Below are 13,331 nucleotides of genomic sequence, written 5' to 3'. Positions count from 1 at the left end.
TTTATTTTTTATTTTTTGATAACCTCATCTTTAAACTTTAATCTCATGCAATTGCACACTATTTTGAAAGTCATTTGTCAAAGTGACTGACCACTGTGCCAACACAAAGGAGTGGGGAAGCTGGATAGAGTGAATCAAAGAAGATAAGAAATGGTGCTTTCTTGTTTTAAATGCATGTACTTAGAAAGACTGGTAATAGAGAAGACATGGGGGCAAGGGAGTGGGGGTGGGAGAAAGTTCAGTTTATTTACCAATAGTACTAATGAGACTAAGATAGTAAATTCATTCTCTGTCTGGGAATGGTCACTAGCAGCTCTTTCTCAGTCCCTAATCTGCCCTATAGATATGTGTAGCTAGTCACAAGATTTTTAAAAGAAAAAGCATGGGTAATATCATATTTACCTATTATTAATCCATCATTTATTGTTAAGAAAGAAACAAAATCAAGTGCCCAACCTAATAATGAGATGTCTTTATCTTATGTGAAATAGGGCACATCATACATTTAAACAGCTCTAGAGTTGGGCATAATAAAATTATCTACCAGAATGCAGAATGTACTCCAATAATAGTGTGTTGAGTATGGGAATAAGAGAGGCTTTTTTTTCCCCCTACATGGTTATGATGAATGGATTAAAAGGTTTTAAACATTCAAAGGGGTAGACAAGATTAATTTGACATTAGTAATAATGCCCCAAGTATCAGTTTATCTTAAAAGCACATGATGTGTGTGGGACGCATGGTGTGTAAATAACAAAGCCAGGTGAGTAAAATTGTTTTAAGAATTTTAAAAATTGAAGGAAAAATTCATTAGTGAAGGAATGTAATAAAAGAAAGCCAATAGCTATTTTCATTACTCCTGCAAAGTAGTAAGATGGTGATGCCATAATTTTTTCAAGTCTTTATTTAAATTAGTTAGTTAACATACAGATGCCATCATTTATGTAGAAATCCAGTCAACAGGTATTAGGACATTGTAAGATAATGCAATAATGGATGGGCTGATTGAGAACAAGTTGGGATGTGCTGTAAGAAAGGGGATAAATGGCCCATGGCAGCTAAGGAGAGAGGAGTGTTTTGCTTAGTGACCCAGTACCTATAGTAATCAGTGAAAGAACAAAAAGTCATATAAAGAAACCAAAAGCCCTTTCACTGACTCCCATTTTTCCCTAGAAATATATTCTTGCTAACCTCCTGACAGGAAGGGGATATAATAATGCATTTGACTAAAGGAGACAAAAGTAGAAATTGCACAGGCCAAGTATTGTTCATAAGAAAGAAGAGGTGGCAAGATTCAAAGATTTTAAAACCCAATTGGTATTCTATTCCTAGTTTACTTAATGAGCCATTTTTATTGTATTTCTTCACATGCAAAGTACTGTTGGTATGTCATTTGTTTAAAGGCAAATCTAAACTTTGTTGAGAGAATGTTAAAAGGGCTTCATGCCACCTTTTAAATTTGCTGGCCTCTGTCCTTGGGCATAAGGAGTATGAAAGGCAGGATGCAGCACATATTCCAGCTCTCTCCTTATATATTTGCAGTCCCCTGACCACTAGGGAATTTGAGTTCTGAGGATGAGGTAATGTGAAAAATTAGTGAAGGAAGCCACAAAGAAGTGTAATTGCTTGACCAGGGTGCTCATTGAAGATGCTGCTATAACCAGGGGTGGGGATGGGGGAATTAATAGTTTACAAAGAAAGAATAGAGATTTTTAAAATATAGATTTTTATTGAATTGCAATTGATTTTTAAAAATCCCATCACTACTCCTTTAATAGGAACATGTGATAAACTAACAGTTCATGTAACATTTTGGAGGAGGGGGACTTGTGTTAAAGTTGATGGGGCAGCAAGAAAAGAGAAGTTTGACATGCCACTTCCATGTGTGCTTGTGCATATGGAAGACCTACTAGTTTCGTCCTTGTCAGATCATTGCAGAGCATTTTGCAGACTTCTTCCCAGCTGTTTACTAAGTGAAGTCAGCCTATTCACCTGTTAGAAACTTGTGGAAGAAATCACTGTGGCATGCTACAATACCATCAGCAGCCTGTGACTTCTATTTTGTCTTTGCCATTAGCTTCTAACTTTGCCCTGTGTGTCCTCTTTCTTCATCACCATTGTGTGTTTGGCATGTTTTATAAATGTACCACTACTAATGTCTTTGAAACTTGGCATTGCTTATCAGCTCGCACACCCACCAATGTTTTACATTTGGAGGGGTGGTGCCTTGGAGAGTTACCAGAACCTGTGCCACGAAAATTTAACCACTTCCTTGAATGGATATATTGAAAATTTTGTTTTGTCCAAAGCTGAATCAAAATTTTCTGAATCATCTCCATTTACCCCCTCCCCCTCCCCAAAGCAAACAGGTTTTGGCCATCAATATTTGAAAACCATTCTCCGGCTGGCATCCTGGATCAAGGGGCAGTCCCTTTCCAGGGAGCCTAAAATATTTCATGTTAAAGATGATGCTAAAATAAAAGAGAAGTAATTTTTCTTATCTGCATGGCCAGTTCCTGGCTGCATGCCTAATAATTCTCATGCCATTCCATAGAAGCGTGCGTTCACATGCAGCCTTGGGCTCTGGCCTGGGATGGATGGGACGGGTGGGAAATTGATTTTTTGTTCATTTGGGGTGGCTTTTTTGGCCTTCTTGAGAACTTGAGTTGAAAGTTATTTTTTTGCACTGTATGTTTAACAATGCCCTTGACTAGGCATCTAAGATATTAACCAGCTTCAGCAGATTATGCGTCTGACGGGGACCCCCCCTGCTTATCTCATTAACAGGATGCCAAGCCATGAGGTGAGAACAAACAGACTGTATAGGAATAGCCAATTCAGAAGGCCACATTCTCATTTTATTGCCACTGTATAACCAACACAGTTTTTAATATCACTGAGTGCTTGCATGTGCCTTGAGGGGCTACTAAGGTGATGAGTGCGTATGTGCTATGGCAGGATGCTGACATTTGGGATAAAATGTCATCCAATCCTATGGGTTGAGAATATAATTTATAGGCTTGTAAATAGAAAATGATGTTACTTTTATATTTGGGTTTTATAAATTTAGTGCTCGAGAAGCCATTATGTTTTCCTAGTTAGGGTATGTTAGCATCTGATGACTGTAGCCTGGAAGTGTATTTAACTGAGGGCCATTAGGATGCTTTCCTATTCATTAGTTTTTTATAATGACCAAAAGAAGATTCTTCCCTTAAGTTAAAAACCAAATCTATAAAATATCCAACACTGATAAGTACTATATTTAAAAGGAAATATACAAATAACATGGAATAAATATGAACACTTCTATAGGGTTAGGTGTCTTCTTTACCATTCTTACTACTTAATCTTTAATGTTAGTTTTATTATCAGAGATGGTTGAGGCACTTCTTTCTAAGATGTCTTTAATGTTTTTGGGAGCCAGGTTGGCATCACAGAGGCCCTTTGCAGCAGCAGTGTTTCTATTTCAGTTATATGCAGGTAGTTTTAAAATTTACCTTTATGTATCTTATTAGAGGGATGACTGTTCTCTGCATAAGACAGGTCTCTCTTACCTCTGTCTTCCCTTCATCCTCAAGTAGGAAGGGATTACAGACATATGGATATTCAATTCCTGGAACTCTCTTTTCAAATTGGAAAGATTCCCAACAGCTTTGCAAAGTGGACCTCTTCTACTTGGTCCACGTACAATGACTAAGAAGGTGAAGTTGCCCTAGTAACCAGAACTTTTTCTAAGCTTGTGTGTGGAAATACACAGACACACACACACACACACACACACACACACACACACCTTTACTGTTGAGCTGTATTAAAATAGCAATTTTAAGGAAATTTTATCTCATCTTCTCAGATGGACTGAGAGTGGGATTTATTTTTTTGAAACTGGGAAAGTCACAGACACAGCTTAATACCTAATATCTAAAGCACACATTTATGAGTTACATTTGTATTTACATGATTAATCTCAAGATCAGTTTTTGGTTTGCCTTCATAGAGCTATCAGTCCTTAAAAGTATCTGGCACCGAGAGTTCCTTCCAGTGGAGTTTGGAAATTGTGAAGTTGAAACACCCTTAGAGAATGAGAGCAAACTTTCTAAAGGCAACAGGGAGAACAGCTAATGTTTGTTGAGCTCTCACTCTGCACCAAGTACTGTGCTAAGGAAGTACTGGTTTGTTATCTCCAATCCTTGTGTGGTAGACATTGTTAATCTCTTTTTATAGAAAAGGAACTCAAGCCTTAAAGAGAATAAGTAACTTGCCCAAAGTGATAAAGTCAAGATTCAAGCCCGTTCCACCATAGGGACCAAACTTCTAAAACTATATTGGTAATATAAATGTTGTTTGTGTCAGAATTTTAGTTTAAAGCTCTTTCATGAGTTTTATCTAATTTGAATATCACAATAACTGTATGATAAAGGCAAGCCAAATACTAATATCTAATACTAATATTTTGCAGAAGAGGTCACCGATATGTCAGTTGAGACTTATGAAAGAAGATGTAGCATCTAAGTGGTAGGGGAAAGATTTCTGTGTAGGCCATGTAACTTATAATCCACTCTTCTTCATTTCTCTAAGTTGCTTTAGTATTTTTAAAATGTGTTCAGGACTTTTAGAATAATACAGTAAGCTTATGTTTACTTCCTTGTTACCAACATTACTTTGTTAGCAAGGTTTAACACTGATGCCCTTTTTATGAACTAGGAGTACGTACTGAGATCAGCACCATCAGAGGACTACTGGTCCTCAACTTTAGGAGTACATATCCCTATGCTAATTATAGGTTTCTAGAAAGGCTATCTCAGAAAGGAGAGCTTTTTAGATATCTTGGCCTCCTTTTTTATTTTACTTGTGATCCTTTGATTAGAAAGCTAATAAAAGGGGACTTAGTTGCTTAGCATTCTCCTTCACTGGAAATGGAACTGTGAGAGATAACTGGAATAAACAAAGGTGCTGATCACATATATAAGGGCGTTGGGATGGCAGTAAGAGAAATCTTTAACTGACTATCAAAGACAGTCGTAAACATTGAAGCTAGCACACTTTGTCAGTTAACACTTGTTCTTTGGCAGGATCGAGACTCTCTGGGAGCAGTAACATTACTGAACAAAGCCATTTTGAAAACCTCTTATTTTTACAGGCAAGAAACTACATTCAGTCTTTGACCCAGATGCCGAAAATGAACTTTGCAAATGTATTTATTGGTGCCAATCCCTTGGGTAAGTTGATCATATCCTTACCTCATGAATATTGAATTGTTAATGACATAAATTAAGGATTTAAAGGAGAGTTTTTCCCCCTTTTGATTAAACAGGGTACCATTAATTAAATCCTGAAAGGTGGTAAGTAATGCTGTTTGGGTTTTTTGGGGAGGGAATTTTATTTTACAGAGAGAACACAAGTGGGGGGAGGGGCAGAGAGAGAAGGAGGCTCCTCACTGAGGAGGGAGCCCTGATGCAGGGCTCAATCCCAGGACCCCAGGATCATGACCTGAGCCGAAGACCAGACACCTAACAAACTAAGCCACCCAGGCACCCAGGCCATTTGTTATCCATGTTTGTGTTGTTAGGTTTTTTAATCACATGATATGCTTATATGTTTATATGATGTAGAATGTGGTAGGAGGAATGGGCTTGTACGGTGAAGACAGGACAGCAAATAGTGGGGATGTTGAGAGGAGAGATGAGAGGTGCAGGAAGAAGGAGGTACAGAGGAAAGCCTATGACTTCGCAACTGCTGCCATTGTGTGGTGTCCCTTTTTTTTTTTTTTTTTAAATTTTTATTTATTTATGATAGTCACAGAGAGAGAGAGAGAGGCAGAGACACAGGCAGAGGGAGAAGCAGGCTCCATGCACCGGGAGCCCGACGTGGGATTCGATCCCGGGTCTCCAGGATCGCGCCCTGGGCCAAAGGCAGGCGCTAAACCGCTGCGCCACCCAGGGATCCCCATTGTGTGGTGTCCCAAACCAAGGGTGAAAACAGCTGAAGCACAGATAGGTGTTTAGAGGACCCCCAGGAGCTCCCTGCAGACTGCCCTGCACTGCCTGTAGCTTCCCAGTACTACAGGTCCTGCTATCCTTGTGCACTTTTCCTTTCTTCTCTTCTTCTATATGCCCCTCCCTGCCCCCCCCCCGCCTCCCCCACCCCCATTCTGTCTTCTTTGTGGAGATAATTTGCCACCTCAGACTTTAAGGAATGGCTCCACATTCCTTCCTGCCACCATCACTTCCAGGATCCTTTGCAGAGGGAAGTAACAGTGGTAGCTGCAGGATATGTACTGCCTTGGCTAAAATGAAAGTTGATTTCTTCCTTGAAGTTGGCGTTATTATGTGCTTTGGTTGGCTCCTAAAAGTGGCACTGCCTGAGACCCTACCTCCCTGAATCAAGGATTGTGCAGTGGACAGTGCCATTTAACAGCAGACAGGGAAAAATCAGACCAGGCCTTCCTGTGACAGGGAAGGGAGCCATGCCATGATAATAGTATAAGCAACCTTCTCACTTTCCTGAAGATTGTGTTATGTTGGCATGTTAAAAAAATCATCCCTCTGCTTGGTCCCAGCAGCTGTACTTCAGGTTGTTTTGCCCTTTGAGAGCTGATAGTCATGACACCCTTTTCAGAAGTTGTAATGAAGGCTAAGTGGTTTCCCCTTTTTAAGTACTTTGTCCACAGTGCTCGTTGAGAGTGATTTCAGTGTTCCTGTGATAATTTTTACAATAGCAGAGATGCTTACATTCTTCGAAATGTTGGGCAGTTCTGGGTGAGTCTGTGTCAGCCTTGGAGATTGTAAGTATGTGAGTTCTCAGCAGGGCTACTCTCCCATCCAAAAATGAGCCCACAAACTCGTCAGGGCTATACACAGAATTCTATGCCATTGGTTCAGATTTGCATCTGCCCCGATCTGCTCCCCTTGGCTCTGTAGGATTTATTTGAGTTATATTATCAAGTTCAAGGATCTGTGAGAAGCTCTATTCAAGTCATAAATACTCTAGGATGTTGGGAAATTATGCTGGATGCTGGTAGTTTTCTTGTCTGTCATTCTGTTTTGAATGTATTTTCATCCTATCAGTTCATGTTTCAGACCTGGCAGTGCTCACTGTTTGACTTCCTATTAGCCAACTCCAAGAGATTTGTTAACTCATTTTTCTAGAGAAGGGAGATAAGGGGGCGGGGAGTATGTGTGTGTCCCCACAGCTTATTTAGGTCACATCCATCCTTCTCTGGAATCATGACATTTAAACATTCAAAAGAACTGGATACCACTTAGCAATACAGACTGCCAATGAGTTGAATGGAGGCTTTGGGCCATCTGGTGCTCAGCACGGCAGTTCTCAGAATCTAAACATGCCTGATAGCTCATTGCCAAATAGTGACGTCATACAAAGAGTCTCTTCTTGCAGACAGAACATGGTGTTACTGACCACGAACTTGTGCCCAGCATATTAACTGAGCAGGAACACACCGATGATGTAAATAATGACAGCTGCATTTTGTCAGTCACTGACTTCATGTTCGACTATTATTCTCAAAACACGAATTAAAAGTTGAATTGACCTTTGATATAGTGTGTGTTTGTATCTGTCAAGATCTTAGAGGAACCTTTTCCTTACCCCTGACCTTATTCCTCATCAAGGTATTGGTTATCAGGACATGGTTCTTTTCACCCTAGGAACCTCAGTCAGATGTAATGTGTGGTTCTTAATTGGATCCCAGTTTGAACAAACCAGGTGTAAAAGACAACTTTGGGATAACTGGAGAAGTTTTAACATAAACTGGATTTTTAGATGATATTTCAGAATTATTTGTCATATATAATGGTTTTGTGATTATATAGAAAGATGTATTTATGCTGAAATATTTAGAGGTAAAGTGTCATGTCTATCATTTTATTTTAAAATGGTCCAGCAAAAGCTCCAAATAGGTAAAAAAAGAAATAATGTTAATTGTTGGATATGGGTGGTAGGCGTATGAGTAATCACTATACTATTGTTTTGTATATTGAAATTTGTCATAGTGAAAATTTTATATTTCTTTTATCCAAATACCGTGTCTCACCCACACACCCATGTAAAACCCTCAGTTTGTTCATTGTTGGAAGATCTGTTTGATGAATATTCATTGCCTTATGTTAGTAAATAAACAGCACAGGGAGACAAAAAAGTGAAAAATCAAAAAATCCCTGCTTACCTTTTCTAGATTAGTTTGGTTATAAGTTTTCCTTTTGACACAGTTTGAGTACAGTCTTAGCTGTTTGACACTGACATTCTACAAAAGTTTGTTCATACAGAGTTTCGGTTATTTTTAAAACTTGTTCTTTAGTAACGTATTCTTAATACAAAACACATCCCTAGACATACATACACATAAAGAAGAAAAGAGATCATGTTTCTTAGAGCAGACACATGGGGGGAGAATTCTTTGTTCCATATGAAGACTCAATACTGTGTATTTGCTTAATAAGGCCTGATTTTTTTGGTGACGTGTTAAAAACTTTTTTTTTTCCTTCTAATCTGTGGGGCTGATAGCTGTCGACTTGCTGGAGAAGATGCTTGTATTGGACTCAGACAAGAGAATTACAGCAGCCCAAGCCCTCGCACATGCCTACTTTGCTCAGTACCATGATCCAGATGATGAACCAGTGGCTGATCCTTACGATCAGTCCTTTGAAAGCAGGGACCTCCTTATAGATGAATGGAAAAGTAAGTCATAAGAGCAGGATTAACATCAAGTGTGGGAACTTAGATTTTAAAATGTTTCTTAGGTGAGCCACTAACCAAAAGCTGTGGGAAAATAAAATTTCTGGTTATAATCAATTTGTTAAAACTTGTAACTAGTGTGTCTGATGCAGGATGGATATGTTCTTCTGATGGAAACTGTCTGTTGTAGATGATGACACTCTCTGGACCTTTGAGGTGCTTGTGTCTGGTCTGATTTTGTGCAACCCCCCCCCCCCCTTACATCTGTATAGAGCTTCAAGGTTCTCAGAATCTGCGTTTACAACATCTGTCTGAGAGAAGTAGGGAATAAGGTATTTTTGTAGTTTTACGATTGATAAAACTCTAGAATTATAGTTTTATAATTTTTAAGAAGATTTTATTTATTTATTCATGAGAGACACAGAAAGGCAGAGACAAAGGCAGAGGGAGAAGCAGGCTCCCTGCAGGGAGCCCAAGGTGGGACTTGATCCCAGGACCCCGGGATCACAACCTGAGCCAAAGGCAGACGCTCAACCACTGAGCCGTCCAGGTGCCCCTATAGTTTTATAATCGATAGTCTGCATCTTATCTGTTACCTTGGACCTACTTAGGGACACAGCCAGAAATGAAACCTATGTCTCCTCTATATCCCAACTTCAAATTCTTTCCATAAAAACACATTCAGAACTCCAGGTAGATCCCAAAGGCAAAATTATCTATTCCGTAGCTTGTAGAAGTGCTCTGCTATTCTTGAGCATCTTCTCCAGAGAGCTTAAAAGAGGAGGCACGGTGGAATGAAACAAATAAGTAAAAATAGTTCTTTTTGTGTATCCTTGAACTTCTATGTAATCACATGTTCCTTTAGGTTATAACATGTAAGCAATGAAGTGGTTATTTGAAGTCGTCCATCCAATCACTGGCCTGGACAGGAGGGAAGGATCTTGAGCTTCAAAGTTAAGAATGTCCACCTACAAGAATAGTCTCAACTCTCACATCCGACTTTTCTCTCTCCTGATTTTTAGGCCTGACCTACGATGAAGTCGTCAGCTTTGTGCCGCCACCCCTTGACCAAGAAGAGATGGAGTCCTGAGCACCTGGTTTCTGTTTTGTTGATCCCACTTCACTGTGAGGGGAAGGCCTTTTCATGGGAACTCTCCAAATATCATTCAAGTGCCTCTTGTTGCAAAGATTTCCTCCATGGTGGAAGGGGTTTGTGTGTGTGTGTGTGTGTGTGTGTGTGTGTGTGTGCGCGCGCTCCTGTGCATGTGTCTGTCTGTGTGGGAGGGTAAGAGAATATGAGCAAACTCTGATCACAGTGACTTTACATGGAATTACAGAAGCCCTGTGGCAGCCTCTGTTTGCTCTTTGTGAGAGTCAGCTCAGGCAGGCAAGAGCTGCCATCTTGTTAGGGTTTGTTAAATGCAAAGTAAAAAATATTAAATGGCCCAGATCCCAGTCATGCTTTTGCCCTTTTGGCCTCTCCCATGGCCCTGGCTTGGGGTGGGAGGGGGGAGAGTCGCCTACATCCTGTAGCAGCACAGAGATGGCTCACACTTTCTGGCTGTTTCAGAAGCTGTCCCTCAGCATCGCTCGCAGCCAAGAAGGACCAACTGGCTTCTGTGCACTAGTCTGTGACTGACTTGTTTAGTACGATTCTCAGAACTCTGCAGGTGTGTCCGAAACTGTAAATATGCTTGTGCCTTAAGAGGAGAGAAGAAAATGTAGATAGGTGAGACAGCACAGCAGACCAAGTGCCGAGCCAGGCAAGTAGTCAGGTTGTTGGAAGGCTGCTCATGAACCTGAAGTAACCAGGGAGCCCTGGAGGCATTGTGTGTGCATGTGTGCGCATGCATGTGTGTGCTTCTCTTCACCCCCCCCACACCCCAGGGGTTGCTATTTCTCTGCTCGCCCCCCACCTACAGTGCAGAGGTTTCTTGTGTATTAGCCCCAGCAGGCAGAAGCCGGTTCTTGCTGTCATTGTACTTTCTGTGTGCTCTTTATTCCCAGCAGAGTGACGATGTGTTTTGCATGTCTTGCTATTTGAGCATGCACAGCTGCTTGTCTGTTCTCTTTGGGAGGCCCTGGTGCCAGGCAGGTTTGCCAGTGAAGACTTCTTGGGTAGTTCAGAGCCCATGTCACCTCGGCTGATGCCACGGGAAGGTGACCTCATCCTCTCTCCAGCCCCAGTGCTATTTTGTGTTGAACACAATTGATACTCTAGGTGCTTTTGATGTGAAAACTATGAAGAAATGGAACAGATGAGTGTATAGCATTTTCATTCTTGCCATCTGGTTTTCGACAAACTATTTTTGGGGAGCCATCATGGGAAAGATCAGGGCTTTTCTCGGGAATATTTCAGACTTTGGAAAACAATTGTTCTCTTCACTCCCAGTAGCTAATGCTAAGAAATGCTTAAAATCAAAGTGAACAATAAAAATTGCTCATGAGGCCAGAAACTCCTTTTGCTATCTTTGTCTAAACATGGTTATTAAAAAAAGTAATGAGGTGTCTTTTCCACTCTTCTTTGGAAGAGGGTCTTCTTGGCAGCTTAACATTGACTTCTTGGTCTTGGTTCAGGGAGAAATAAATTTTGTTTCAGAATTTTGTATATTGCAGGAGTCCTTTGAGAATGTGATTCCTTTTGATGGGGAGAAAGGGCAAATTATTCTGATATTTTGTATTCTCAACTTTATAAAGATGAAATATCCTCAGGGGTGAAGAAGAATTGTTTTCATAATTTTCTGAATTTCAGGTGTCTTGTGCTACAAAAGGGCCCATGTGTTAAACCCCCTGTGAAATAAGCAAGTGTGAAGCCGCTTCTACTATTGGCTGTGTGATAGAATCTTGTATTTGGGACAAGGCGTATCCATTTCTCTATCACAGCTCAGTGGTACCTGAATTCTGGAGGGACAGGGTGGGACCCCTGAGCCAGCTGGAGCAAGAAGGGAGGAGGCAGGCTGATGGTGATTGCACCTCACCCGGGATCCTACCCCTCTTTAAAGGAAAATGAACGTAAAAGCTTCATCTCCTTTATATGCAGTTCAAATCCTCACCATCCACAGCAAGATGAATTTCATCAGCCATGTTTGGTTGTAAATGCTAGTATGATTTCCTACAGAAATACTGCTCTGAATATTTTTTCATAAAGGTCTTTGCACATGTGATTGTATATGCGTTAGGAGGCTGAATGCTCTTGGAGCCTGGACTCAGCTGGAGCCCATGGAAGAGCTCCTTGGTTTCTGAGCATTGTGCTCCCATCTCCTGATTTCTCTGAACAGAACTAGCAAAAGAGAGAATGAGGGAAATTGCTATTTTATTTGTATTCATGAACTTGGCTGTAATCAGTTATGCCATATAGGATGTCATACAATACCACTGGTTAAAATAAAGCCTATTTTTCAAATTTAGTGAGTTTCTCAAATTTATTATATTTTTATGTTGGTTGTTTTTTACTTAGTGCACAATATGGCATTTTTTCAATTGTGGCCTGGCATATGTTTTCTGGTAGACCTTAATATTGCTCCTGAAATTTAGAAAACACTTTTAACAGAGCTCTTTAATTGTACACTTTATGGTGAAGCAGATCTGAGTCTTTGATGTAGATGGGTAGAGTAAATAGCAAGTAAGGCATAAACATAGCTTGCAAAGTATCACGACACTTGGATGTCAGAGTGGCCTGGGGCAGGGGTCAGCAAACTATGGCCCACGAGCCAGATCCCGTCTACCATCTGTTTTTGTATAGCCTGCTAAAAATGGTTTTTACATTTTTAAATGGTTGAAATCAAAAGAACAGTATTTTTGTAGCATGTGAAAAATAATGTAAAATTCAGATTTCAATGTCTATAAATAAAGTTTTATGGGAACACAACCACACGTTTGTTTATGTATTGTCTATGGCTGCTTTTGTGCTAGTGACAAAGTTAAATAGTTGCAGCAGAGACCATGTGGCTTACAAAATCTAATCTATTGCACTCTCTGGCCTTTTACAGGAAAAGTTTGCCGACTCCTGGCCCGGGACTTCAGTTTCCTTGTGTAAAATGAAGTTTTGTTTTTTAAGATTTTATTTACTTATTTTAAAGATTTTATTTGTTTATGAGAGACACAAAGAGAGGGGCAGAGACACAGACAGAGGGAGCAGCAGGCTCCCTTTGGGGAACCCAATGTGGGACTCGATCCCTAGACTCCGGGATCACACCCTGAGCCAAAGGCTCAACCACTGAGCCACCCAGGCATCCCTAAAGATTTTATGTATTTGACAGAGACCATGAACGGTGGGGAGATGCAGAGGGAGAGGGAGAAGCAGACTCCCTACCGAGTAGGGAACCCAACACAGGGCTTGATCCCAGGACCCTGAGATCATGACCTGAGCCAAAGGTAGACACTTATCCGACCGAGCCACACAGGCACCCCTAAGATAAAGTTTGTTTAAATAGTTGTTTGGATTCTTTTCAGCTTTGACATCTTAAGCTATCTGTAGAAAGTATATTTTTATTTGAAAATTGCCAGAGAGAAGGTTGTATGCATACATATGTACATTGTTTGTAGACCTTTAAGCAAATGTGTTTCATTACTCTTTTATCTTACTGCCCTTGACAATATTCTTTTTTTAAAAAAAATATTTTATTTATTTATTCATG

General features: G+C 40.3%; 1 protein-coding gene across 2 annotated transcripts in view; it reads left to right on the top strand.

Moving 5' to 3' along the window:
- MAPK14 (mitogen-activated protein kinase 14) overlaps positions 1-12,562 on the top strand; it is a 76,059-nt gene extending 63,497 nt beyond the window's left edge. Inside the window, exons 9-12 of one of the 2 annotated variants that reach the window (XM_072833285.1) lie at positions 2,724-2,803; positions 5,141-5,219; positions 8,524-8,697; positions 9,717-12,562. In XM_072833285.1, the coding sequence (XP_072689386.1) occupies positions 2,724-2,803; positions 5,141-5,219; positions 8,524-8,697; positions 9,717-9,784 (401 nt within the window). In that variant the 3' untranslated portion in view covers positions 9,785-12,562. The remainder of the gene's footprint in view (positions 1-2,723; positions 2,804-5,140; positions 5,220-8,523; positions 8,698-9,716) is intronic. The other variant, XM_072833284.1, reaches the window with a different exon arrangement.
- The last annotated feature ends 769 nt before the right edge of the window (positions 12,563-13,331 follow it).

Source organism: Canis lupus, chromosome 7, assembly GCF_048164855.1.
Source record: "Canis lupus baileyi chromosome 7, mCanLup2.hap1, whole genome shotgun sequence".
Lineage (NCBI taxonomy): Eukaryota > Metazoa > Chordata > Mammalia > Carnivora > Canidae > Canis > Canis lupus.
Note: the sequence above shows the minus strand (reverse complement) of the source record. Positions and strands in the feature narration are given on the sequence as shown.